This window comes from Remersonia thermophila, chromosome 1, assembly GCF_042764415.1.
Source record: "Remersonia thermophila strain ATCC 22073 chromosome 1, whole genome shotgun sequence".
NCBI lineage: Eukaryota > Fungi > Ascomycota > Sordariomycetes > Sordariales > Chaetomiaceae > Remersonia > Remersonia thermophila.
In genome coordinates, this window is record NC_092217.1 from 4,473,557 (window position 1) to 4,485,887 (window position 12,331).

Sequence of the window (12,331 nt, forward strand, 5' to 3'; positions counted from 1 at the left end):
TTGTCAACACCGTCGGAAACATGGTCCGCGTTGGTTCTCCGGTCATCGTCATGGAGTGTTTTTTTTTTATCTTGGTTCTTGAGAGGGGTGGAGTCGTGAAGAGGCTGGTTGTTGGTGATGATGCTGTTGGTGTTGTGGGTGTTGTTGTTAGGTGTTTTGGTGCGTTCCATGGGTGTGTTTGATATCATATCTGTCACATGTTACGGATGGCATAGACGAAAGTGACGCTGTTCACACATTCAGTATTATTACTACTACTACCACTACGGCGACGACGCCGCCGACGGCCGCGATGACGACTACACTACTCCTACTACCCCTAGTGTACTACTACTACTACCACTACTATTACCAAGTACCATTGCCACTACTTCTCCTGCTGCTGCTACTGTCACTGCTGCTAGGGCTGCACACGCATCCGCTTCCCGTTCCCCTGACCTTGATGATGAGAGGAGGTTGGGGAGAGAGGGGTATTGTTACGGGAGAAACAAGGGCAGGAGGGAACAGGCGTTCATATCATTGTCAACGTTTACGCTAACGTACGGTACATCCATGCTGGCTGTGCGGGTTCACTGCCGTTGTTGTTGTTGTTACTATCCTACCGGTGATGGGACATGGACGCTGCCAAGGTGCAGGTAGGTCCAAGGTGGTGATTGTTCATCATGTGTGTCTGGAGCGGTCCTACACTGCCTAGGTAGGTCAAGGTTGGTATAATTAGGTGTTGTTGAACTGTTGAACCTGTCCGTTGTGGCGAGTGGAGGAGAAGAGGGGCACGGCCCGGCGGCATCCCAGGCCGGGGCTCACCATGGCCAACCTACTACGTACAAGCAACTAGTTAATACTGCGTACTGTGGACTAATAGCAATGCAAGCCTGAAGGGTGGGTCACAGACCCTTCGGCTTCCAACACAACCCTGGGGGTCGTCAAGGGTTGACAGCGTGCGGGCTCACCAGGTCACCGGGTGCCAAGGCTGGCCTTTTCCTTTTGGGCCCCTGGAGGTTTGGTTGCATCCATGTCGAGGCCACGATTCACTTGCGGCATCCCTCCACCAAAAAAGCTCGGAGCAACCTTGAAGGGTGGCCGCTCTGGCGAAGCCGCCACATTGCATCTCCAACACCCTTTTGTCTTTTTTTTCCACAACCAGCAACCCCGGCGCCAACGGCCGACTTTCTGACCCGGATTCTCTTGTTCTGTTATCTGTTTCTCCCCTTCTTTTTTTCTCCCCCTCCTGCACCGCCTTCAAGAACCACCTCGGTGCGGATGCGCTGCCTCGCGACCCCTGCACGCCTTTGACTCGTCGGCTCACTTTCCCTTGCTCTCCACCAACTCAACAACCCCCTCTGTCAACGCCCGGGTCGAGCCCTCGAAATCCTCCGGGGCGCTGAGTCGACTTGAGCCTGTCCCCCGCTTCCCCGGGTCCAGCGAGCGCCCGCCATGAGCACCGACTACGCTTACGACGAGTCGGGCCACCTCTGGCCCTTCTTCGTCTTTACCCTCTCCCTTATCATCACGGCCCCCCTCACATACCTCCTCGTCAAGAGGTCGCGAGACCCCGCCGCCTCGTTCCCGCGGACCCAGACAAAGTTCCAACATGAACACTCGGACGTCGTCGCCTCGGTGCGGCGCCAGGAGAAGCGCAAGGATAGGAAAATCTGGCTGACGCTGGCCGTCGTCGCCGGCTGGGCCGTCATGGGCTACATGCTGTACCTGATCCAGACCACCGAGGCCCCCGTCCACAAGCTCTGGAACCCCTACGACATCCTCGGCATCCCCGAGACCGCCACCGAGAAGGAGATCAAGAGCACCTACCGCAAGCTGTCGCTCAAGTTCCACCCCGACAAGGCCAAGCCCGACGTGTCCAAGAACGAGACCATGGAGGACCTCAACGCCCGCTACGTCGAAATCTCCAAGGCGTACCAGGCCCTGACCGACGAGGATGTGCGCAACAACTACATCCAGTACGGCAACCCCGACGGCAAGCAAGGCTTCAGCATCAACATTGCCCTGCCCAAGATCATCGTCTCGGACGGCAACGGCAAGTACGTCGTGCTCGTCTACTCGGCCCTCTTTGGCGTCCTGCTGCCCTACCTGGTCGGCTCCTGGTGGTACGGCACGCTGCGCCGCTCCCGCGAGGGCGTTCTCATGGAGAGCGCCAACCGCCTGTTCCGCGAGTACAAGGACGGCATCGACGAGGGCGGCGTCGTGACGGCCCTGAGCACGGGCAAGGAGTTTGAGGAGCTGTTCCGCGGCGACAAGGCCGACGCGGGCCTGGCCAAGATCGAGTCGCGCATCCTCGCCGAGGGCGAGCTCTCCCCGCTGGCCGCCGGCCTCTCGGCCAAGGACAAGGAGAGGCTCGAGGACCTCGACAGCGGCGTGCAGAGGAAGGCGCTGGCGCTTCTGTGGGCGTACCTGGGCCGCGTCCGGCTCGACGACGCCGAGCTCGAGCGCGCAAAGTTCGCCGTCGCCCCCATCGCCCACTCCCTCAACAAGGCGTTCAACGCCATCTCCCTCGCCTACATGAACACGTCCCCGCTCCTCGCCTCGTACTACGCCAGCCAGCGCCTGATCCAGGCCGTCCCGCCCAAGGCGTCGCCCCTGCTCCAGCTGCCCTACTTCACCCCTGCCGTCGTCAAGGCCGTCGAGGGCGACTCCCGCGTCCACACCAGCGTCCAGGGCTTCATGGACCGCCCCGACGCCAAGCGCCGCAGCCTGGTGGTCGGCAGCGGCCTGCTCACCGAGGAGCAGTACCTCGAGGCCGTCAGCGTCGCCAAGCAGCTCCCTTACCTGCGCGTCGCCAAGGCCTTCTTCAAGGTCACCGGCGAGCGCTTCATCATCCCCTCGTCCCTCGTCACCCTGGTCGTCAAGGGCCGCTTCGTCCCCCCCGGAAGCGAGAAGGTCCCCGAGATCGATCCCGCCGATCTGGAAGACGTTGACCCGGCCGAGGACGACCTCGACGCCCTCGCCGGCCGCACGGCCAAGCGCCTCGTCGGCAAGGACGAGAAGACGGGCAAGCCCATCTACGAGTCGATCGAGCCGGAGCTCGTGGCGGCCCCGCTTGCCAACGCGCCCTACTTTGCTCGCGACCACAGCCCGCGCTGGCACGTGTTCCTGTCCGACTCGAAGCAGGGCCGCGTGGCGGTTCCGCCGTTCACGTTTGCGCAGTTTGACAAGCCCATCTTCGAAAAGGACGGAAGGACGCCGACGTTTGCCATGCAGACCCTCAAGGCCCAGTTCCAGGCGCCGCCGCAGGCGGGACATTACACCTTTGTCATGCACGTCGTGTGCGACAGCTACGTCGGGTTCGACACCAAGATGGAGGTGACGCTGGTGGTGGAGGAGGCCGGAAAGCTGGCGCAGATGGAGGAGGATGAGATCAGCGAGCCCGAGGAGGGTAAGCTTTTGTTCCTGACACCCCACGATGATGCGATAGCTAACCCTGCCGCTACAGATTCGATCGCCGGCATCATGCACGCGGCCAAGGGCGGGCAGGTCAAGAAGAGGAAACCGGCCAACGAGGAGGAAGACTCGGACGAGGAGAGCGGGACCGACGACGACGAGGACGATACCAGCGAGACGAACACGGATACCGAGCCGGAGAATTAGATGTATCCTCCTACCATCTGCTACTGCAATTCCTACGACTACTATTACTACAGCTGCTACTACCCTTGGGAGGGGTTGTCGGTGGGCATGGGCGTCCTGCGGGTGCGTGCTGGGTGTATTTTACATTTTTGTGTGTTTTTTTTTTTGGTCATGCTTCCGTCGCATCGCGTGCGTGCGTGCGTATGTGGTTGTGTCTTGATAGCTGTACATACATGGCGTTCTCTTCCACCCATTCTCTCTCCCTCTCTGTCTCTGTCTGTATAGCTATTATCCCTTGGGTTCTTTTACGGGGCCATGGTGATGATGATGATGCGGCGTTGCGTGCACGCAGCGTGTTTGGATAGACCCAGGCTGGTTCTATATGAGTCCAGCGGCTGAGAGAACCACGGGGGCATTGAGAAGGGGAAGGCAATAGTCTTGAGAGCGTAGATACCACGGATTGATTTTTTTTTATTTATCCCTTGCGCAAGCCCACCACCTCGCAGGACTTGTTTGGAGCCCCGAAGATGGTTGATATCGACAACGTGGGACTTGGAGGTTGCTTCTTGTCTTTTGACAACTCTACCCTTTTTCCTCCTCACGCCTCATCCTCTTTCATCAACCACCCTATCCTTTTTTTTTTTTTCCCTTTCATTTCGTCACAATCGCCGCTGATGCCCACCCATGCTCACCCCGGTCCCGTCTTCTCTCTCCTCACTCTCTTTCTTTCTCTCTCAGAGCAGGCCCAGGTGCTTCGCCGCATGGTCGACATGGTCCGCCGCGAAGGTCGAGACGAAGTAGTACGAGTGGTCGTAGTCCTAGGAGTCTTTGGTGTCAGCTCCCTGGGTTTGCTCATCCGTTGTCCGGCCTGCCCCTCTTCCTCTTTCTCTCTCCATCCATCCCATACCACTTCTCCACCCCTCGCCGACCGACCCAAGCAGAAACCAGGAACAAAAAAGCCAAGCGAAGAAGCTCACTCACCTCGTGATACCTCACCGTCAAGCCCTGGACCCCGGCCTCCTTGGCCGCCTTCTCCAGGTTCTCGGGCAGCAGCTGGCCCTGCTTGTAAAACCCGTCGGCGAGCCCCACGTCCACGAGGGCCTTGAGGTCGCCTCCCTTCCAGCGCCTCACCAGCTCCGTGGCGTCGTGCTCCTTCCACGCCTCGGGGTCGTCGCCCAGGTACCCGCGAAACGCCTTTTGGCCCCAGGGGCAGGCGACCGGGTTGGCGATGGGGGCGAAGGCGCTCACCGACGCGAACAGGCCCGGGTGGCGGAGGTAGAGGGTCAGGGCGCCGTGGCCGCCCATGCTGTGGCCCGCGACGGCGACGCCGCGCGCGCGGTCCAGGCGCGCGCCGAGCTCGGCGTCGCCGAACACGGCGTCGAGCAGCTCGCGCGCGACGTAGCTCTCCATCTTGTACCCGCGGTCCCACGGCGCCTGCGTCGCGTCCACGTAGAAGCCCGCGGCGAGGCCAAAGTCCCACGACTCGGCCTCCCCCGGGAGGTCGAGGCCGCGCGGCGACGTGTCCGGGTAGAGGATGGCCAGGCCGAGCTGCGACGCCCGCGCCTGGAGGAAGCCCTTTTCCGAGCAGTTCTCGGGGGAGCACGTGAGCCCCGAGAGGTAGACCAGCAGCGGCACCCGCTGGGGGTTGGTCGGGGACAGGGCCTGCGGGGGGAGGTAGAGGTTGACGGCCATGGGGGTGGTGGTGGTGGTGGAGTGGTGGGACAGCTTGTAGAGCTTGCCCCCGAAGGAGGCGATGGTGGCCTTGGTGGTGAAGGTCATGGTGGGATGATGATTACGGGTGAGGGTGAGTTGGGGGCCAAGGAAGCTTGAGCTGGTGTTGTTGTTGTTGTTGTTGTTGTTGCTTGTTGTGAACGTCGAAGGAGGGAGGGAGGGAGAGAGGGAGTCAGTATGAAGTGGTGTGGATCTGCATGCAATGCGAGGAACAAGATGGAGCAGATGGAAGGGGGGTGATGATTGGTGGTGGTGGTGGCGGTGGCCCGTAGCAGGGTGGTGAAGGTGGTGGAGGTGGAGGTGGAGCGTATTAATAGGAATATTCTGTACCTCCGAGAAGGCTAGAACGGATAGGAAGAAGCCCAAGCTCCCCTTGCAGGCAAAGGTATTACCTCCTCCATTTCCCACTCTGGGCGTCTTTTGACTGCCGAACGGCGGGGTGCGAGGGGTAAGGAACGCCGGCGACCACGGCGACCCCACACGACGGCCGAAGCCAGAGGGGCCCGGCATCTCTCCAGCCTGCATGCCGTCATGGCCAGAGACGCCGAACGCCGATGCCCATGTCAGCGCCAATGCCGAGCCAGCCTGCTTGTGCGCTTTGCTTCGCAGCGCCCTGCCATCATTTGTTCAAGACGGTAACGCCCGTTACCCCTGCATAACTACGGCAAGTCTTTCCACGCCATGGCTCGCTCGGGTTGGGTTGATAGGAACGTTGGTCCTTCTTCGTAACGGCTCGGCGAGGCGTACAGCACGGAAGCAAGTCGCGGGTCGAGAAGAGGACGTCCGCTTCTTCCATACATAGTATTACAGGATGATTCCCTGCCTCTGCAACAGCAACGACGACAACAACAATAACAATAACGATGATGACGGCAACCCCCTCAAAAAGCCACAATGAACACCACCCAGGGGTATCCGCTGCGAAACCACCCCACAACCTATACTTCCCTGGTGAAGGCACCTACCGCGTGGGTACGGTAACAGAATCCAGCGGTTGGCCTCGTATGAATTGGTTGCTTGGTGTGCACAGATCACCACGGGGACGAGATGAGGCGGACAATCAACCACGGGCAAACCGCCGCCACCATCACCACCCCCCTCTCCCCTCCTACTTCAGCAAACGACCTCCAACGACGACGGTACCATAACGACACAATCAGGTCAACTGCTACAACCAACCGTGCAGCAGCCAGAGCCGGTTCAACAGAGCAACAAGAGCAACAACAACAACAACGTCAACATTATCATCACTTCTATCCATCCAACCGCAACGCCCTACCCTACACCCCAACACAGACTCCAACACCGACTCCAACACAGAAAATCAACCCTGCCCGCACCCGGTCTTTCTCCTCTCTTCCATGTTCTCTTCCATCCTATAATCCGTCATTCATTCATCCCATCCGACACATCCCCCCCTCACCGCTTGTCCAAACGAAGAACTACACCCAAGCCGCCCCGCCCCGAATAGAATTAAAAAAAAAAAAAAGAACAACAAAAGGTGTAGAAGGTAGGGAAACAGAAGGAACCTCTTTGCTCGTGTGTATCTCTTCGCATCATAAACGGTGACGTGGACGTGACAACATAGACATGGAGAACGTGACGTGACGGGGCGTCGTCAGGCTTTCGTAAACAGGGGCCGGCCATCAAACGGCCCAAGCGACCGGCCCGCCAACCGGCACACAACCCAACAAGCAACCAAGCAACCGAGCAAGAGCAACAACAGGTAAGCAAACAGACAAAGATATACATGTATGTCGAAAGATATATACATGTATATATATATATATACTTTGGGGACAGGCCGCTTTGCGTGCTGCATGCAACAGCGACCAGCAGCGGCCACGGCGACGATTTTATTCTTGCGTCGCCGTCTTCGGGTCCCCCTGAGCCGGCGTCCAAGCCGGGACGTGGCTCTGTTGGGTTGGTTGCGTCTGCGTCTGCTGCTGCTGCTGCTGCTGTGTCGGCTGCTGTGCCTGATGTTGCTGCGCCTGTTGTGCTTGCTGCTGTTGCTGCACGAGGAACGACTGCATCGTCTGGCTCGGCACGGTTTGCGCCACAGGCAACGGCGGCACCGGCGCGACCGGCTTGCTCTCGTCCTCGGCGCGCTTCAGATCCAAGCTCTTCCCTCTGGTGGACAGGGACGACGAAGACTGCAGCAGAAGGCTAGTTCCAAGACCTTGGCCGCCGTTCCTTCCGGGGGGCGACTTGTTCCTGGCGCGCTGCTCGGCGTTTTCCTTGTGCTCGCGGTACTTGTTCTTGATCCACGAGGAAAGCTTGTGGCCATCTTCCTTGCCGTCCTTGTCGCGGTGGCTGCTTTCCTTGCTCGACACCTCCACCAGGGCCGCCTCGGTAGCCGTGCTCACGGTGGCGCGGTCCGAAGCGTCGCCGCCCGTGATGCTCGGGCCCAGCTTGCTCGCGCTGCTGATGGAGGTTCCGCTGGTCGAGGCGTTGGCGTTGGACCCGAGCGGTGCGGCGCGCGGGGAGGCGAGAGGAGGCGGGATTGGCTGGCCGTCGTCTTTCTTTCGCGACAGCCGCCATCGACGCTTCTTCTCCTTCTCGTTGCTGAGGGCGTCGGGGACGGGGGCTTCGGCGGGGGCCGGAGCGGGGGCCGGCGGAGGCGCGGCCTCTTCCGCCTGGTCGACGTCCGAGCTCTCGTTGAACGAGCTGTGAAGGGAGGTCGGCGGTGACCTCTTGGATTTCAGCGGCGCCGCGCTGCTGGGGTGAAGGGTGTCGGAGTGGGCAGGCTCCGCGTGGCTGGCGGGCGCCGCCATGCTATCGTGAGAGGCCGGATGGGACCCGGCTCCGGCAACGTCGGAGGGGCCATCGCTCCGAGCCGGGATGCTGCGAGGTGGGACGCGCGTCTCGTGTTGGACCGGCTCGGAAAGCTTTTCCTCGGCTCGCTTCACCGACGGCATCGCCTCCAGAGGATTGGCCAGCTCGGCGTTGGGCGACGCCACCGAGTGGCCGAGCGACGCCGTGGAGCTGTGGGCGCTGGGGTTCGCGCTGCCCGGAAGCCGTTTCTTCTTGAGCTTGTTAGGCTGGCGCCCCTCCATCTCGCTCGAGCCCATCCTCTGGAACAGGATGGGCAGCTTCCGCTCTTTGGACGGGGTCATGGCCGAGGGCGTTGAAGCCGCCGCCGGGGTTGCGCCGCTCGGCGTCGTCGGCTCCAAGGGCTTTTCGTGAGGCTTGGCTTCCGGGATCGCCAGGCCCGGGCGCGAGGGCGAGGGACGCGTCGCCGCCGCGGCCGACGGACCCGCTTCTTCTGGGGTCGCGGCCTCTTCGACGACGGCAGGCGGAGGCGCGACCGGCGCGACGGGGGTGAGGGGGGTGAGGGGGCTCAGCGGCGGCCCGTCGCGAACGGGGAACCGGCCCGACGGGAGCGCCGGCGACTTCTTGGACGGGACCGTGTTGCTCCGAGCCAGGCCGCCGCTCGTCGGCGTCGTGGAAACCAGGGCCGGGCTCGCCGGGCTCGGGCCGCCGTTGGATTGGTAGGACCGCTTGGACGACGTCGACTTGTTCCTGCGAAGCGATCCCTCCCTGGTGATGCTCTCGCCGCCGACGCTGCCGGTGGAGGCCGAGCGGTGGAGGCCGGGCTTGCGGGTCGGGGTGGCGGGCGGCTTGAGCGCCGGGGTGCCCTTTTGCACCTCTTCGACCGTCTTCTCGTCGGCGGCGGTGCCCTGCATGCCGATGAGGAAGTGGTCCTGGTTCTCGATCAGGAAGATGATGACGGATTGGTTCAGGCGGTACTCGTCGGGAGCCATGGCGTGGTGGGGGTGCGACAGCATGCCGGGCTGGAAGATGGCGGCCAGGTTCTGCGACGTCATGCGGTTCTGGTCCGACTTGGCGGCGAAGACGGCCAGCAGATCGAGAATGTACAGCAGAAGCTGGCGGTTGAGCGGGGGCAGCTCCGTGATCAGCTCCTGGTAACGCCGGATGGCGGCGTTCATGTCGAAGTTTTCGACGAACTGGGGCCCCTCGGCGGAGCCTGGGATGGTGGCCCCCTTCAGCGGCTCCCGGAACTTCTCGTAGAGGTCCAGGGGAACCACGGGCTCGGGAAGGTCGTTGAGGTAGCGGCGCAGCACGTTGGCGGCGTCGTGCACCGTGTAGCCATCCCAGACGAGGCCCTTTCCGTAGCGGTCGGGCGAGTCGAAGATGGTCTTGAGCTCCTTGATGCGCTTTTCGGACCCATTGAGGCGGAAGATGCCCTCAACCTCGGTGGCTTTGACGTCGTCAGTACTTGCGGGGGGGGGAGGGCAAGGGGAAACCGGAAGCACGATGAACCCACCCCTCTCCTTCAGGAAGACGCCGCACTTGGCGACCACGATGGGGACGTAGCCGTAGATGTAGCTCTTGCCGTCCTCGTCGACGAGGGAGATGGCCACGTTGGCGTACGTGATGCTCTGGCGGAGGGGAACGCCGAAGATTCCCTGAGGGCGGGGTTCTGCGACAGTTAGCTCAGGACTGGCACGCGACCACGGACGACCGAGTTCGCAGGCGGCGCGTGTTGCACGCGACACGCCTTTCAGGGCGCGGGCCATCCACTTGGGCGGTCCGGCGGACGGTTCCATCGACAAGAAGCCTGTCGGGCGAAGCGCTCGCTTCGCCAGCTGGTGGTTCCCGTCGTCGTCGTCCTCCTCCTCCTCCTCCACCGTCCCCAAGGTTGCGGCCAAAGAGAGGCAGAGGAGGGGAGCCGACGACGAGGCATGGGGGGCGAGGCTCTCCCTATCCTCCGAGAAGATCGGGGCTGTCCTCGTGGGCTGCGAACGGGGGACGCCTTTGGCCGTGGTTCTAGAAGACGGGGCCGCAATACCGTGATGCTCCTGGTGCTTGGACTGGAGCTTGAATCCTTTCCACCACGATTTCAGATCGCGTTTGCTTGGAGGCGAGGCGGCCGGGTGGGAATGGGGGGAGGCCACGGGGGTGGAGGGGGCGTTGGCGAGGCTCATGCGATGGTTATGGTTATGCGGGGGAGGTGGGTGCTGCGAGGCGACCGGCTGGGTGGCCGGCGCCGGTGCCGGTGCCGGTGCCGGTGCGGTGGACGCCATGGAGGGCAGACAGAGGGCCGTGAGACGGTGGCCGCGACGGGGGGAGGGATGTTGGATGATGTGAGCGCGGGCGGGTCGGAGGGCTGCCGCCGCACGAGGGGCAGCGGTTCGAAGACGCTTCGGGCACAACCAGGGTCGGTCAGGGCTGCGAGGAGGATGCGGATCGGACCAGGCAACGGCGCTGCATAAACGGGACGTCGACGCGGGCGGGAATGAGCGTGGAGAGCAGGTCCTGGCCGGGGGGTCGTCGTTGTCGTTGTCGTCGTCGTCGTCGTCGGATGCCGCGATTCGACAAGAGGGGGGATTCGGGAGTCAGCAGGCGTTCTGCGACGCGACGCAAGCCCGGGCTTGAGGTCGGGGCGTGGATTTCTCCGCGTCCGGCGATCGAGCTGAAAGGACGGCGACGCGACGGGTGGATCCAACGAATCGGCAATGTTGGGATGGGATGGGCGGTTCAAGACAATGGCGGGCGTGGCGGAGAAAGCCGCGTATTAGGTTTAGTTTTGTGGTTGTTGTCCGTTACTTTTTTTTTCTGCAGATACGACAAAGCAAGACGACGGTGACGGAGATTACTAGGTGGTAGTGGGGGGGGGAGGGGGGAGGGGAGAGGAGTGCGTGTGTGTTGTGCGGGATGTTTGAGGATTTGAAAGGTTGCAGATTGCAGGTTTTCCCAAGATTGAATGAATGAATGAAGGAATGGAATGAACGGTTCAGGTAATAGAGGTCAGCAGGTAAGGTCAGGTAAGGTCGGGTAAGGTCAGGTAAAGAACAGGTCGAGGTAGGCCAGGTCGCGGTACCATACCGTAGGTCAGGTCGCGGGCCGCCAGCAGAAGCAGCAGCGGGTGACCAACTACCTAGAACGGAGCAACTAAATCCACGAGGGAGTTAAAGGTGGAGGAGGACGGGAGGGGAACGCCTGGGCCTGGCGGACCGCAGGAACCCAAGGTAGCAAGTAACTAATACTGTGTAGGTTGCCCTGGTCTGGCCGCCCCTTCCGGGGCCAGGCGAGCCACCTAACCAACTGGGAACCTGGAAGAGTGGGGTTGGCGCCTCCCCAGTCTCCAACTGCCCTGCCCGCCCTGGAACCAAGGCTCGAGCTTCGTCGCGGCCGTGCAGGGGTCCGGGCAGGTTCGCTGGGCCCCGGCTGCGCGGCTAGCGGGGGCACTTGTCATGTGCTAGCGCTGCTTTCCATTCACGGGCCTTGGTCCAACGTGGACGTGGACGTGGACGTGGACGTGGACCCGGCCTGGAGGGAACCGGCCTGGAGGGAACCGGCCTGGAGGGACCCGGAGCGGAGGGGCTCCGTTAGCCACCTGGGAAAGCTGCCTAGGTACTATGTAGGGGTACAGAAAGACGGGAACCTGGGAATCATCGAAGCTAGAGGTCCACATGGCTTTTCGTCGATTCGCTGAGGTCTCGACTCGACGCAGAACCGGCGCCCTCCCTGCGTGGCCCAGGGACCGGGTTCCGGGCAGGTAGGTGGCTTGCGTCTCCCTTCTTTTTATTTCCATTACCGCTCAGCCCGAATTCGAATGGAAAGCCACGCTTACCCTCCTTCTCCTCGCTACCCTCACGAGGTCTCCTCCATCCCGTTCCAGAGACGTGGGTCGTCTTGCCCCGGGTGTTCTGCAGAGCACGTACAACCGGTGTAGATGCAAGATGCAAGACGCGGGGAGGAATAGGCGTCCCAAGGTATCCGTCCTGTCAGCAGCTCCTCACATTGATTGTCAAGGTACCTACTCTAGGGAACTCACCCCAAGAAAAAAAAAACCCCGCTGCAGATCCGGCATGCAACCTCATCGGGCGTCAAGCCCATGCCTGCAGAGACAGTGACGGGAGGACCGGATCGGCACTCCCACCTACTGCGTACGAGTAACATACGCAGTACCTACTATACTCCTCAGTTGAAGAGCCGCTGGGTCTGCAGCCCCGAGGGTAAGGCAAGGTACCGTAGCCGGTCTTTCCCGCTG

The 12,331-nt window shown here is 61.7% G+C and overlaps 3 protein-coding genes across 3 annotated transcripts; 1 reads left to right on the forward strand and 2 right to left on the reverse strand.

The window, feature by feature from the left end:
* Positions 1 to 1,434: 1,434 nt before the first annotated feature.
* Positions 1,435 to 3,603, forward strand: VTJ83DRAFT_1245 (uncharacterized protein; the record flags this gene model as incomplete). Its single annotated transcript, XM_071007383.1, has 2 exons — positions 1,435 to 3,391; positions 3,449 to 3,603. The coding sequence occupies 2 exons, from the start codon at positions 1,435 to 1,437 to the stop codon at positions 3,601 to 3,603; spliced, it is 2,112 nt and encodes a 703-aa protein (XP_070870598.1).
* A 713-nt stretch (positions 3,604 to 4,316) lies between these two features.
* Positions 4,317 to 5,361, reverse strand: VTJ83DRAFT_1246 (uncharacterized protein; the record flags this gene model as incomplete). Its single annotated transcript, XM_071007384.1, has 2 exons — positions 4,317 to 4,400; positions 4,564 to 5,361. 2 exons carry the CDS (start codon positions 5,359 to 5,361, stop codon positions 4,317 to 4,319), a joined length of 882 nt encoding a protein of 293 aa, XP_070870599.1.
* A 1,808-nt stretch (positions 5,362 to 7,169) lies between these two features.
* On the reverse strand, positions 7,170 to 10,361 carry VTJ83DRAFT_1247 (uncharacterized protein; the record flags this gene model as incomplete). Its single annotated transcript, XM_071007385.1, has 3 exons — positions 7,170 to 9,535; positions 9,602 to 9,757; positions 10,127 to 10,361. 3 exons carry the CDS (start codon positions 10,359 to 10,361, stop codon positions 7,170 to 7,172), a joined length of 2,757 nt encoding a protein of 918 aa, XP_070870600.1.
* Positions 10,362 to 12,331: the final 1,970 nt, after the last annotated feature.